We start from the raw sequence: 14,348 nt of genomic DNA, 5'->3' as shown, positions 1-14,348 counted from the left end.
TTGTAGAGCTGGTCATTCTGAGGGTGTGGCAAACTCTCGGCCCCAGTGAGTGACTGAGTTTAAGACCTAACTGAAAAAGCTTAACTCCAATCTCTTACCTCCTCAGAACCGCCCCCACCCCACCCCACCCCACCCCCACACAGTCACTGACCCCCCAAGCGTCCAGATGCGTTCCTAAATTAACTCGAAGCGAGGGGACCCACTATTATCTAACGATCTCGGGGACAGAAAGGGGCCCGAGTCTCTAAACCTGGAGAAGAGAGTTCTTCGGCTCCTGACAGAGAGCGCATTTCACTGCGTTTGGCAACACTGTAATTAAGTGGAAGTCTGGCTGTGTTTTTTAGCAGAGCAATCATTCTGAAGAGGCAACAAAGCGGGCTGCAAGATCGTAAATCTCTTTAGAAGAAATACAGAAATAAAGATTACTAGCCTGACTTGATTACAGAGGAAGGGGGAGAGTTGTTTTAAATTGTCTTGCTCAACTCCACCCTACCACTACCTCTCTCCACCCTGCCCCTCCTTTACTTTTTTCGACACTTTCCTTTGAAAGAAATGATCCTTGTGAAAGCATCAGGCTAAATGCCAAGCTAGAGAGCCATCCCATAGTGGACAGGGTAATGGGCTGGTTGTCTAAAGGCCCTTTTATGATTCTAGTTTGGTATTTCCAAGGAGACTTGGACGTATGTGTGCGCGTGTGTTTGAGCGCGCATCCCCCTGATCTTTGCACTCCTGTCTTTTTGGTAAGGCTGAGTACTACATTTGCCAAGAAGTCCTAAGGTTCCGTCTGATGAAGTCTCCAGCAATGTCTTTAGATTTTTCTTATTTAATGACTCCAAATGTAAAAATTCCCTGAATATATATGGGTGAACTGTGGTTACGACTCACTTTCTTTTTATGTGTACTGAAATGTTTGCAGTTTTAGAGGTGAATGGATCCAGGTGATCTTGGAATGTTGCTGTTGTGTAGCTTAAATGACGGGCAGTACTTCATCGTGTGTGTGTGTGTGTGTGTGTGTGTGTGTGTGTGTGTAGGGGTAGCTTTTCTGCAGTGGGATTTTTTTTTTCTTTTTCTTTTTCTTTTTTTTTTTGCTACTTTAACGATGAGAAACTTCAAAGACAGGACGAGTAAGTGCGCGTGTCTTTCTGTGCACGACTATTCTGCGTGCGTGTGCACCAATGTCCAGGAGTCTATGCTTCTGGGTGTCTAAAGAGGGCGGGGCAAGAGTGTGGGTAACAAAAAGGAGTCAGCTTTCTCTCTGCACCGTATTCCTTTGCTGAGGTTCAAAGATTAGAATAACAGGTGTTATTTCTCGCTGTTAATTCGCCCTCTTTGGCAAACTCAGTTCCGAACCATTGTATGCTTGGGATTTATCCTGGTACCCTAATCTCATGACTGTGCATTCACTTTGTTTATTAAACAAAATAATCCACTCCATTCTGGACAAATGAGCTTCATTGGGACTTTAGAACAGCCCTATTTAGCCCACCATGACGTCGGCCTTTGAACTCATTCGAAGACTTACATACTAATTTTGTCCATCTTGCAACAGAAGACAAGATATTGAATTTCTGGTGTGTCAAATATACCTTACATCAGGCAGCCGGGCACTGATAAGACTTCATACAGTCGCTTACACAGATTGGCATTATACACCACAGAAAAGAAACGAAAGCCAAGGAGCTGTTTGGAAGTTTGGAGTTTGTTGTTATTTTAAAGCAGCGGATCACATGTCTGCAATCTCTTTAGAAAACATTTGAGGTTAGAATACACACACTAACCTCTCACGGTTCCCATCTGGATTGGTGTTACTGGAAAAAAAAAAAAAGAAAACTGGATACACGGTAATTGTTCTTCACGGGGCTGCTCCTTTTCACCCCGCTGCTTCGCGAAGGGAGTTGCTTTGTTGATTATGGAAGGTTTCTTCCCATTTCTCTCCTTTCCTCTCCATCCCCCAGTAAAATGAAATAAGGTCTGATTTCCCATTTGAAAGCTTGGACTTTGGGGACCAAATGTAAAATAAGTGAGTTGCTTTCTTCAAAAAAGGAAAAAAGAAAAACCAGCTTCTTTTGAAAGTATTTGATCGTTTAGACTCTTCTCCAACCAAAAAGTATCTGTAAATTGATATAATCTCGATCATCCCTTCTTTCCCTTTTCTTCTTTTATCTCTTCCTTTCCTCCATTGCTCTTGTCTTTTCTGTCTTCTTCCATGGTCGAATAAATTGATTAGATACCTACCTTGAATCTTTCACAAAATCTACATTTTTGATTTCCTTTTTCTTTACTCAGAATTGAAAACAATCAACCACTTTCTTCGGCGCCGGTGGTTGTATGTCCTGGACAGCGTTCATTCTCCTTCTGCCCAGATGTTGCCCAGATGTGTAAATACCCTCCAAGAGACGCCCCATCATTCCAAGAGCTTTCTGCCGTAGGATGGCAACGATGTGGCAGATGTCGATATTTTTGAGCAAACACTTTAAAGCTTTTCAGAATATCGGTAAAATGTCAGGCATCCTTCCCTGACGTATTTGCTTTTTCCAAAGCAATTCCCGTTATAAACCAACGGGTATTCGGTTTTTGTAGTTGTTTGTTTTTGTCACATTCATTTACAGTATCCTGAATGAATTGCCTTCCATACACCTTCAGCAGCAATCGCTTGGCCCAGCTTAAGCAAAAGGCAACAGTGAATCGAGAGACTGTTTAAGAAATTGATACATCTGTATGGAAGTCCTTTGAAAGTAGTACTAATTGTTTTCTAGCATCTGAACATTTTCTATGCTATCCACTTTGTTCGAAAGACGGTGATAGAAGTGAACTAGATGTTTTAAAATATAAGCTGCTGCAGCATTTGTAGCTGTGCTATTTGAAACCAGTGTAAACACTTGTTTAAAAAGTTTGGAGCAAGGTTATTTATTCTAAGTGCTATTGTGTACAGATTAACCTTTTTTATTTTTTTAAAAAAAGAAAAACAAACTACTTGAAATAAGAGGGATTTTTTAAATTGTGGCCCCCCCCCAAAAAGGTGTTTCTTTCCTTGCATTTATGAATGAGTAACTGTGGTTAGCATTTTAGGGGTTTTGTTTCCCCATTAAAGCAATGCATTATTTATTTTGGCCTAGACCACAATCCTCCACGTTCCTTCCCGAAAAGTTCATAAGGAAAGCTGACTCCTAGAACTTTACAAGGTGAACAGATCTTCCAACCCTTCTACCCCCACCACAGAAAAAACAAAAACACAAAACTAAAAACAAGAAACCTGGCCCATCTGGAAGGAAGTTCTCTCATTTGGAACTAAATTTGGAAGAAAGAATAAATTTTCTTCCTTTAGTGATGAAAACTGTTGTTTTGTACGCTTCAATGAAACGCGGGAAAACACTCAGTCGCCCACGTTCCTGGTTCTCTGGGCTGGGCCAGGCCGTCTGTCACAACCTGTCAGAGCACAGCAAGGTCTTCTGAGGCGATCAGAAAAGGCACAGCTCAGATTTCACGAGGAATACCTTCAGGTGGTGCTAGAAGGTGTGTGGAAGTTGGGGACAGAGAAGGGGTAAACACATATACACAGACATATAATCCTAATTTTAAAGAATAACCCTTCTACGTGGTAATCTAGTGGCTTTGACTACGGCCGTGTCCCCCCTCCCCCACTCCAGTCCATGCACACGCATCTCCGCCCCTGTTCTCAATTGGCTTCTGTTCCCGGGCTGTTCCTGGCTACTTTGCGTCCTCAGCTGGGGAAGTCTGACCCTTGCAGCTAGCCGGCTTCTAGCCTCCTCCTGCTGCTACTGTTACGACTTTATGGCCCGCCCCATGCACCTTGCAACCTCAAATCTGCCACTGCCACTGGACTGCATCGGGGACTTCAAAGTGCTGGGCCTCTCTTTTGGCTGAAAGTTCATCCACCTCCACTCAAACACTAACTGCAGGAGTGAGAGGTGAGGGGTGGGAGGCCAGGGATACTGACAACCTTCCTCACCCCACCCCCACCCTAGTTGCTATCCTCACACCCGCTCCGCCTTTTGCCCACAGAAGGCTGGACGCTGCAGACCAGGCAGGCAGAAGCACCGCCCGAGCCAGACCAGACCAAGTGTCCTGGGAGCTGTAGCAGCGACTTGGAAGCTCTGGGTCCCGCCAGCAAATCCCGGGATCCCCTGTGCTCTCCTGCGCGCCCGCCCCCAGAGCTCGGATCTCATTAGGAGCCCTGGCGGCCACGCGGGTCAGAGGGCTGACGCTGCCCCCCGAAAGAGGAGGGGGACTGAGAAAGGGGAGGGTAGCCTGGAGCGTACTCGCGTCACTCAGCCCTCGAGCCAATGAGTTCCTAGCCTTGAAGGCTCTCCGGACCAATAGGAGGAAAGGGGGCCCTGTGAGTGGCATTAAGGGAGGGCTGGAGAGAGGGAGACTAGGAGTGAAGTTGAGGCTAAAACCCTTTGGCTATAAAGAAGTTATTTGGGGTGTATTTTTTGCTTTCAATTAGGCAAAATAGCAACTTCATAACAATTAACCAAAGAAGATTCTAAGGCCATCTTACCTGAACCAAAACCTTTAATCTCTTCTTCGTCCCCCTCTCCCACTCATCTCCCTTAAAAAAAAATCCAAACCCCAAACCCTAATAACTAAGATAAAGGAAGCAGAAACTCTCTGCGTATGAGCAGCAGAAAAGAGGGCAAAGTTTCTCTAGTTGGATTGTAGTAATGGTTGCACTTAAGAGTTGGGCTCCTTACCTACTGCAGACTTCGGGGACTGAAGGTAGGTGGAAGCAGACGACTTACCCACCCAATGCCACTGTGGACTCCTTTGTAGACTGTTTATCCTGTGCTAGAGAGATAAAGATAGAGACCTTATTAGTTGAGTTTTAAGATTTTCTGTGACCTTCAAAATTGGCGGGGGGGGGGGCTGGTGCTTTGGGGTCAAGCTGTTATTTGTGTTGTCTTTTTGTCTTTACTCCTGTGAAAAAAAAAGAGAACGCACTAGGTCCCATTTGACTTAAAGTTTAAATCAATTAATAGTCAATATCACTCACTGTCTTGGAAGCCAGTTCCCAGTTCTCATAACGGAAGACCGGGACCAATATGGATACATTCAAAATGTGTTGCGATTTAGCCTGTGTTTGTCACTATTAGAGGAATGTCTACGTTGTCCTCTTGGCAGGTCCAGTCCAGAGACCTGCTGTTCTGTCGTTGAGGGTGATGGTGTATGTCTTACTGGGGGCGGGGGAGGGGGGCATGGGAGGCGAGAGTGGGGCAACAGGATTTAGTTTGTTTATTTAAAAATAAATTATTTGTTGTTTGATCGATTAAACATGACTGGAGGGAACTGAGAAGCTTGTTAGCGAGAGGAAGAATGTATGAGTATTGTGTCGTGGGACGCTCCGTTAAGCTAGCCGCTTTCTCCAGATCTTTAAAAACAAACAAACTGCGGAAACTACCGGTCACCTTCTTGACCATTCCCCCCATCCCCTGTCCCCCGCCTCAGCCTTTATGCATGTGTAAGACTGCTCGGCAGCATATCTTTTATCCTTTAAATGCTGTTGTCTTTACAGTGGCTTGAAAGAAGTTGCATCGAATACCTGATATACCTTCGAGAAATCAGAGATGTCCTTGAGGCCTGGGGATTGAGAGTTGATATTAAAAAGACTGGAATTATTATGTCTGTTTTCCGAGGACCGATGCTTGCTGCCTGGAACAGAAGAGGATCTTGGTTCCTCGATGCTTCTATTGACATATAGTACCCTGCAGATACACTTGGATTCTCGAATCTGCATTGGAAAATCACCTTTCCTATCCTCTTGTTTTCTGCCTTTTGGTTTGGTTTGGTTTTGTTTTTGGTAAACATTTTTATTGTCCAATTCTGGTCTTTTATTGCTATCATATATCCCTACAGTTAAAAAGACGTAAACAACTTCACTCAAAGTATGTTTTATGTTGTTTTTTTTTGTTTTTGTTTTTTGCCGAACATGAAGTGTAGCTGAAAATTTCTGTGGTTTTTTTTTTTGGATGAATCTGCCGAGCTTAAATTCAAAGAAGAAAGGGGGAAAAAGACACAATGAAAGAGAAGTCCAAAAATGCTGCCCGAACTAGACGGGAGAAGGAAAACAGTGAATTTTATGAACTGGCTAAATTATTGCCTCTGCCCTCAGCCATCACCTCTCAGCTGGACAAAGCATCCATAATCAGGCTCACCACCAGCTATCTAAAAATGAGAGTGGTTTTCCCAGAAGGTAAGTGACTTTGCTTAAATTTATTTTCAGAAAGAACATGAGTAACATTTTATAAAATGAAATCTTTGCATGCTGGTACACCGTGTGTGCAAATGCACACATGTGTATGCAGATCTGTCTTAAGTCGTATACACACATATGAATATGCCTGACATGAATGAGAATTTATTGAGACTATTTGCACAAGGACCTTCTAAAGTCAGTGTTAGACCTTGCCTCTTAATTCTTCCCTCTTCTGCTCCATTAATACTTTCACTTCACTCCCGAGATGTTTGGCTGGGAAGCAGACCAACAGCGCTTTTGTCAACACTTCAGACACTGAGCCAACTGAAAGTGTACTCCTAAAGCAAACAGGACTTTCTTTTTTATTCCCTAAGTGAGAGTTGCATCCAGTAGAAAACACATGCATTGCAGCATGCTTACATTTAGTTGTGTGTGTACAGTGATAAACACTGTACTAGGTACATAGATTGAATATGGGTGGGTAAAATCTACTGGGAAGTCAGCCAACTCTTTCAAGATACTGCTTCTTGCGAATACTAGAGAGGTACCATCTCCAGGTTGATTTCTTGGACTCAGCCCGAAGGAAACTTACTGCTTTGGGAGTTTGTTGTTTCTTGGTATCCATAATTTCTGAAAATTATTCCTAACTTTATGGTTCATAAGAGTGGCAGAGATGTTCTTGAAGGACTAGGCTAACTTAAAAAAATTATAATAAAGTAATTGTATTTCTAATGCACTTTTCAGAATAAGTTAAGGCGACTGCAGTCAGTAACCCGTTTAGAAAGTAAGCTCTTGTTGGCTGACTGGCGAAAGGAGCTGTGAGAGGATTGTCTGACACAAATAAGGAATTGTACAAAATAATCAGTTTCAACTGATAGTAAAATCAGTGTGTATAGTGTCAGGAGTCACCCCAAAGCCAAATAAATGAAACAGTGAAATAAAGGAGTACGATACGTACCTAAGTGATGCTCTAGTTAAAAATGTAGATGTTAAGTATGAAAATAAAGCCCTGGAGTCTTCTACTTCCTTAACAAAATAACAACAAAAATAGAAAAGGAGGAAGAAAGGAAAGAAGAAAAAAAAAAGAACAAATTATAAAATATATAGGGTTTGCCTAAGGTAAATAGAAAATTTGAAGAAGAGGGAAATGGACAACTCCTATGGTCTAATTTTTACAAAGAATTAAAGCAAGAAACCTTTCCCAGTACGAAGAAGTAGTCTTTCCTTTCAGTGCCTTTTCTCTGAGGCTAGCCCCAATTAATCCTGTATAAGTCTTGTTTGTATGTACGTAGTTGTTTGTATATTGTCTCCCTATTTAGACTGTGAGCTCCCTGAGAGCAGGAACTTTTTTTAAATGGTTTTTTTTTTTTTTGTATTGCCAGTGCTTGGAATTGGCAATTAATAAATGCTAGTTGACTGACTGACTAACAAAGATAGAGAATTGTATTTATTTTAGTGAGCCACTATCCATTAGGGAGAGAGGGGTTCTGTTGTGTTTGAGTATTTGGGGTTGTTGGCATTTTTTAAAATGGGAAACTGGAAGGAAATATGTGAAATTTGTGTTTCACTTTCCTTGATTGAAAAAATTTTAAGTTGTTGTTCGTTGGTTGGGGTAACTAGCCTCAGAAAAGCATGTTATCAGTTCAGCCAGGGCTAGAAAGAAAACCTTAGGAAATCTTCCTGAAACTGAAAATACTCTTCTAAGTCAGTTGCATCTTAAATTGATTTCCTCGAACAGGTGGGTTTCATCTCAGCTTTAAAATCCAGGTTGGAATTTTTCTTAAAATTTAAAATTAAAATCACAACCCGAGTTCCATTTTTGTGTGGGAATTACTGGAGGGAAGATGATGACGGTGCTAGGCTGTCTTCTGATTTAAAAAAAAGAGAGACCTAGTTTGTCTTTTATATTGTCAGCACCCACTTTATAAAAATAAAGCTATTGCAAACTCTGATGGCCATGATGGGCCTAAAAGGATTATTAGCAGTGATTTGTCAACTCCTGCAGTCTCAGTAGGCTACCTTTCTTCGTGATTTCTAGCAGGTCTCGTCAATTATTGGTGCCTATGTAGCGAGTTGTTTGATCAGAAGAAGCATATGGTACTGCTTGTAGGGCTGTAAGTAATCATAGGAAGAGAAGAATCGCGGATCCCCGTCCCTCCGTGGCCAAACAGAATGTCTGCATGCTCTAGGGAATTGTGTGGCAAAGTGCATAGGAGCTGCCGCCCTCCAAAGCATGTGCTAATTTGTGCCGGAAAGAAATTGAGGAGGAGCTTCTGCTCAGTTGGATGGGGTTGAGTGGTTTTCCCTTCTTCTTCTTCTTCGTTGTTTTATTTTGCTTTTTTTTTTTTTTAAGACAGCACGCCTCCTCATCTAATAAAGTGCTAACAGCAATTCAAAAATTAATTAATTAATGCAAAACACACTTCTAGATCTTAGTCAAGATTCAAGTCAACCAACCTTCCAAATCTGTCTTGTTTAAGTACCGGGGGCTATGGTTTTGGCAGTTCCTCCTTCCCACAATTCCGCCTCACCTAGGGCAACTCTTTTCTCCCCTTCTGCGAGTGATGGTACGTTTATGGAGATAAAGGGGAGAGACAATGTGCTAACTCTGGGCACCTCATTTATTCCCCTAGTTATTGATGAGCTCATAACTCACTGACGGCTGAGTGCCACAAAGTCCCCTGATGAGTTATGCGGGGTCATCAGAGAGAGGTGAAAATTCAGGAGACCTCGAGGTAATCCATTCCCAGCATGTGCTGGGTGTGTTTCATTTTAATGTGGCTGGCTGGACTGAAACACACTTTTAAAAAAGGGAGAAAGTTTCAGAGTCCGGCTTTGCCAGCAGGGGGTGCTGAACCAGGATGCAGAGGGATATAAGAGAGGGAGTGGAGAGACAGAAAGATGGAGTTGGAAAGCTAAAGGGAACGCTTAGTACCAAAGGTAGGGAAATCCTTTTCAGCTTTGTGAAAGGAAACTCTTGACCTAATTTAGAGCTGTGGGACCGTCCCAAGGGCAGAAAATTTCAGTGACGTCGAAGGTGACTTACATATCACTCAAAGTCAACGTTAAATTACACAACTTGAAACTTGCCCTGAGCATAGGAAACAGCTTGACCGTTCATAACAATTACTGTAGAAGTTGACTCTGTGTGCACATGTTGCTTTTTGGAGGTAGTTTTTCAGGTCTGCTTGAAAGAAAAAAAATAGATGGCACAAAACATTCAGCATTTTCCTTCAGGAGCAGCGAGGAAGGCCTGAAAGTCAGAAAAGGAAATCCTTCCCTTTCCACTAAAGCCTTCTTTTAAAGAACTCAGGACTTTTAAAAAGAAAAATCTTTATTCCTAAAAGCGTGGTTCACTGACTTAATAACTTTTTCTTTTTAAATTAAAGACAACTATACAGTTTTCCAAGGACTCTTAGGATTTTAGGGTTATAAGGGATTTCAACCACCAGTGATTCCAACTCAAATCCAAATAGGCCAGTTTGAGCTCAGAATTTTGAGTAGAAAGAATGGCAAAGTGGAAAGAAGAGAAAAGGGAGGAAAGGAGGAAGAGGGGAAAAAGGAAAGCTTAAAAGGGAAAAAGGTGGGGGGAAGTGGAAGAAGGAAGGAAAAAACGGATGGACAGAAAGAGCAGAAAAAAGGAAAATAACAATGGCAGAAAAATGAAAGAAAGAGGAAAACAGGTAGAAAGACCTGATGGAAAAAAAAGAAAAAAGGAATATAAGGGTGGCAGGAAAAAAAAGAAAAAATAGGGAAATTAGCGGTTGGTTTAGGTCCCTGGGGGAGTTTAGAATACAGCCTCTAGAGTGGAGACTCCAGGATACAAACACCAGCAGAAGAAAACTCGGAAGATTGCTGTGAAATCATTAAAACGGCCATGTCTTCCAAATGGTAACATAATCTATTCTTAAACAGCCTTGCAGAGGAAAAACTGAGACGTGTAGAAATGAATAAATCTTTAGTGTATCAAAGACAGGAATGGGGAGGGGGAGAGAGGGACGATAAAAGGAAGGTTACATTCTTTGTGTGTAAAGTGGGTGAAACCAACATTAAAGGAATCATAAATATGTGATTGGATTAAAATGCATTTTGGCTGGAAACAAAGTGGGTAACTCAGAATAATCTTTGAGAGGCATCAGGCACGGCAACATCTCTACAATTTTGGTAACAAGATGACTTGGGAAAAATAAAAACAATTGCAGATTTGAAATTAACAACCTTACAAAAAGGAGGGCACACTCTCAGAGGACTGGAAGGATGGTGATTAAACAAACCTTTGGCGGCAGGGGGTATTGCTTTCACCTCAAGATTGAAATACTTAATCTTGTTAGATTTTAGGGACCAAGAACTAAAAGGGAACAAGAAGCCTCATTTCCCACGTGGGCCGGTGATTTAAGACTGTTTTCCCTACCGCTCAGGGAAATGATTGAGCATTAGGTTTCAATGTTTATTTTCTTACAGAAGTTTTTCTCATTTAAAAGCCTTAAGCAGCAGTTTACTCTCCACGCTGCTTTTCTCTGTTTAATTCTAGTTTTGATGTGGCCTTAAAATGTGAAGTGCAGAACTAAATTCCTTGCGGAGCAGTTGCAAAGGCAGATTTATGTGCCAGAAATTATAGATCAGATCAATAGGGGAAATCACCTTTTTTTAGGCGTTGATCCCTTAACTTTTTTTCTTGAAAAAAAAAAAAACACAAAAACCCGCTGTATAAGATTAGCGGGTGCTTTCATCAAACAGTACAAACGCCTGCCTGGAATTGAGAAAGGGCTAAATCATTCTCTGGTCAGTTTCATGGTAGCCGACTTGTGAAAACGGCTGGTTGACTTCTGGTTAAGGAAGTTGTCGACTTAGTGAGTCCGGCAACGACTTTGGCCATTGAGCAAGTCTAAGTCAACTCTTGGCGGAGTTTGGGGACCCTTCTGGCCATATAGTGGCTCATTTCTGCGCTGCTAAGACTCCGGGTATATAATCCCCAGACTGAGTTTCTTCTCACCTTGGTACCAGAAAGCTCGCACTTTAGTCATCCTAATAATTCAAATTGTGAAAATTATCCTTTCAGGCTTCTCATGCAGAAGCCTTACCTCATTTAGAAGGAAGGCCTCCTTGGACCTGCGTCTTGTTAGATATCAACTCTGAATTCAGAGAAAACCGCCATACGATATATCATCCAGGTGATGGCAATCTCTTTCGCACACCCCATTAGATGTTTGTTGTGTCTTGGTTTGTGGCGTGCTTTCCAATCCGTCCCCCGATGTGAAATCGACTCTCGATCCCCGACTCCCTACTTTCATCAACGTTTGCATTCATCTGCGTTCGGTGAATAGATTGGGGTTCTCCTGAACCGGAGAAAAGATGGCCAGGTCTCGGGAGGGAGAGAGCTAACTTTTCTCCAACCATTTCCACTCTTTTCACCCTTTATTTCCCTTAGCCGCCTTGAGTTCCCAAGGAGCTGGGAGAGATCCCCACCTAGTAGGTAGGCCTGCCTAGGAGAGCAATACATACGGTGCAGTTTACGAGCTGGCTGGGAAATAACCAAGTGTAAGGGGAGTGGGGTGAAAGGCGAAGAACCGGTCCCCGACCGTCATTAAAGTTTATGAGGCAGCTTCACCTGGTTCCCCAAGGAGTTGCCTCTGGGCTGCGAAGGCTTACAAGCCTTTGCCTACTCGGGAGCCCCAGGAGAGATTCCTCCAGCTCTCACCTTCTCCCCAGCCCTCTGCGTCCGCCTGGGTTGGACCGAGATCTGCAACCACGGCAGCTACCGGGACCCAAGCCTCGGCCTCCTCTGGGAAAACTGCAGCCAGGGATTAACAGGGTACTAGTGGTGATTACTCACTCCCCACCCCCTAAACTTACCTCTTGGACTTGGGGGAGGAGGGAAGAGGAAGGAGGAGAGAGGCCAAGAGGGGGACAAAATGTTCTAGCTAATGGCCTCCTGGAGAGTCTACAGAGCTTAAAAGTTACCGAGTTAGAGTTACTTCCTTCCTCTTTTCTCTCTCCTACCTCCCTCTCTAATAATAATGGAAATGATCGCTGGGCCGAGAAGTTATGTATCCGCATGGGCATGAAAGGATGTAGGCCCGACTAAAACTTTTCCTGCTTCCTTTACTTTGCCCCTCCCAGCTACGAAAGGCTGCTTTTAATGCCGTTGCGTCGGATTAAATGTTGAAGCGGCATGTTGAACTAGTCAGAGTAGGGAGGAGGGTAGGGAGGGGTTGGGCGGGGAGAGAGGGAGCCCTATCTGCGAGGTAGCTGGGGTTGAGCTGAATGGACGCCGGATAGACTCCTAGGCCACCGACAGATACCAGTTTCTACCCCTGCGTCCCTGAATGCCTCCCGGCCTGCCCCACTCTCACTACACTCTCTCAGTGACAGGGTCACCGGAATTGGGTCCCCACTTTTGGCGCAGGGCTAGAAGACTGCACCCAAGTGCAGAAATGGGAGCCTGAGCGGGAAGGCTACGGGTCTGCGGAAAGCTTTGTGCTCCTGAAAGAAAAGCTTTTTTGACACCCTCAGCTTCAGCTGAGTGGAAACCTTTGAAAAAATACTGATTTTTCTCTTCCATATTTTAAGCATGTCTTCTATCTTAATCCCCTGCCTGCGAGCCCATCTATCTCTTCTCATCTTTTACTGGGATACGCGGTTTGATTTGGCAATCAGAATCAGACTGTCCTCTTGATCAGGTCCACTTTCATCTTGAAAGGCCCTGAGATTCTTAAGAAAAACGTGGCTCAGATTTGTAGAAAAAGCCGGGAGCCCAGACAACCCTCGTTCTCTCTAGAGACAATAACCCATTTAGACAGACATACACTGCCATCCTCTCTCCTAGATTCCTCCTTAAGAGCCAAAGTAGGAAGGTAGGATGGGACAAGGCAAAGCTGCTAACTCCTAGGGTGCGAGTTACAGATGTCTTAGGGTACAAGCTGATAACTAAGCCTGGTCAGTTTCTCCTTAATCCTGCATACCTAATGGGATTTCCCTTCCCTTGTCCCCTACCTCCAATTCCTTTACCTTCCTAGAGACACTGGAGCCACGGGTCCTAGTGAGCTGGTGGGCTGCGCATTAGCATGACAGTCCTCAAACCTTCCCCATATCTGGGCTGGACTGTAGAAAGTATAGTAGGTAGGTTGGGTATGGACTATATACATTAGAATTCCAGTTAGGATAGTGGGCATCTGGGTCTCTAAGTGCACCATTTTGAGGTATGTGATTTCTTTTTCCTGCCCTCCCCCTTTCTTTTTTCTTTTGGTCCTCATACTCACTCCATCTTCCCATTTCTTTCTGAGCAAAATCTATGACTGAAAATTGCATTTGTCCTAAGGTTGAAAGTGGATAGGCATCTTTGCCAGTAATCATTGGGTCATGTTCAGGTCATCACAAGAGATGAGTGCTATGACATCTCCCCCCATCCCCACTCCCTATTCCACATGACAGCTGAAAGGAGTATCGGAGCTATGGAGAAAGCTGAAGCAGCCCTAGCAAAATACTCAAATGAATTTGTGATATAATTAGTGTATTCCCTCTAACTATGCAGATAACAATTTATCTACGTACTTTTGCTTATTACTTATTGTAAAGGAAGAATACACACACATATGTGCATATGTTACTTTTCGGGGGGGGGTTTACAAAAAACAATAATAATACCAAGTGCTTCTTTTCCTCCTCCTCTTCCTGTTTGAATGGAAGAAGCTATGATGCTGGGGCCATAATCTATATTTTGTCAAGGATATGAAATTCATTCTGAAGGAAAAGCTGGATCAATTTATTTTTGCTGCTTGCAATAACACAGCTGGATGATGCTTTGAGCCCATGCTAGACTGGGGCTCATCATTCATTCGCCAAGAACTGGCCTAAATGGTGCCTATGGGATTAGGTCAATTTTAGTGGATCTACTTCGCCTCATTTGGTTACTAATTGGTTTCTTGTTTTATAAATCGAAATCTCATTTTCAGGAAATTACAAAACCCGTGCAGTCAGTCCATTGAGGTAATCCTTGGGTCAGGGGGTATTTAAATGGAAATGGCTCTACCATGCATCAAGTATACAGCAACAAGGAAACTTCTCCTAGGTTTTCTAATGAAATGTGAGCTAGTCTTTTAGATCCATAATAGATACATCCCCCTCTAATGCTACT

At 43.1% G+C, this 14,348-nt stretch overlaps 1 protein-coding gene across 1 annotated transcript in view; it reads left to right on the top strand.

Annotated features, from left to right (window-relative positions):
- Nucleotides 1-4,363: 4,363 nt before the first annotated feature.
- The window catches only part of SIM1 (SIM bHLH transcription factor 1), a 76,609-nt gene continuing 66,624 nt past the window's right edge, over nt 4,364-14,348 (top strand). Inside the window, exons 1-2 of the mRNA XM_072642928.1 lie at nt 4,364-4,740; nt 5,534-6,211. Of these exons, the coding sequence (XP_072499029.1) occupies nt 6,037-6,211 (175 nt within the window). The 5' untranslated portion in view covers nt 4,364-4,740; nt 5,534-6,036. The remainder of the gene's footprint in view (nt 4,741-5,533; nt 6,212-14,348) is intronic.

The sequence above is a fragment of the Notamacropus eugenii genome, chromosome 2, assembly GCF_028372415.1.
Source record: "Notamacropus eugenii isolate mMacEug1 chromosome 2, mMacEug1.pri_v2, whole genome shotgun sequence".
In the NCBI taxonomy this organism is placed as follows: domain Eukaryota; kingdom Metazoa; phylum Chordata; class Mammalia; order Diprotodontia; family Macropodidae; genus Notamacropus; species Notamacropus eugenii.
This window is presented reverse-complemented; position numbering and strand designations above follow the sequence as displayed.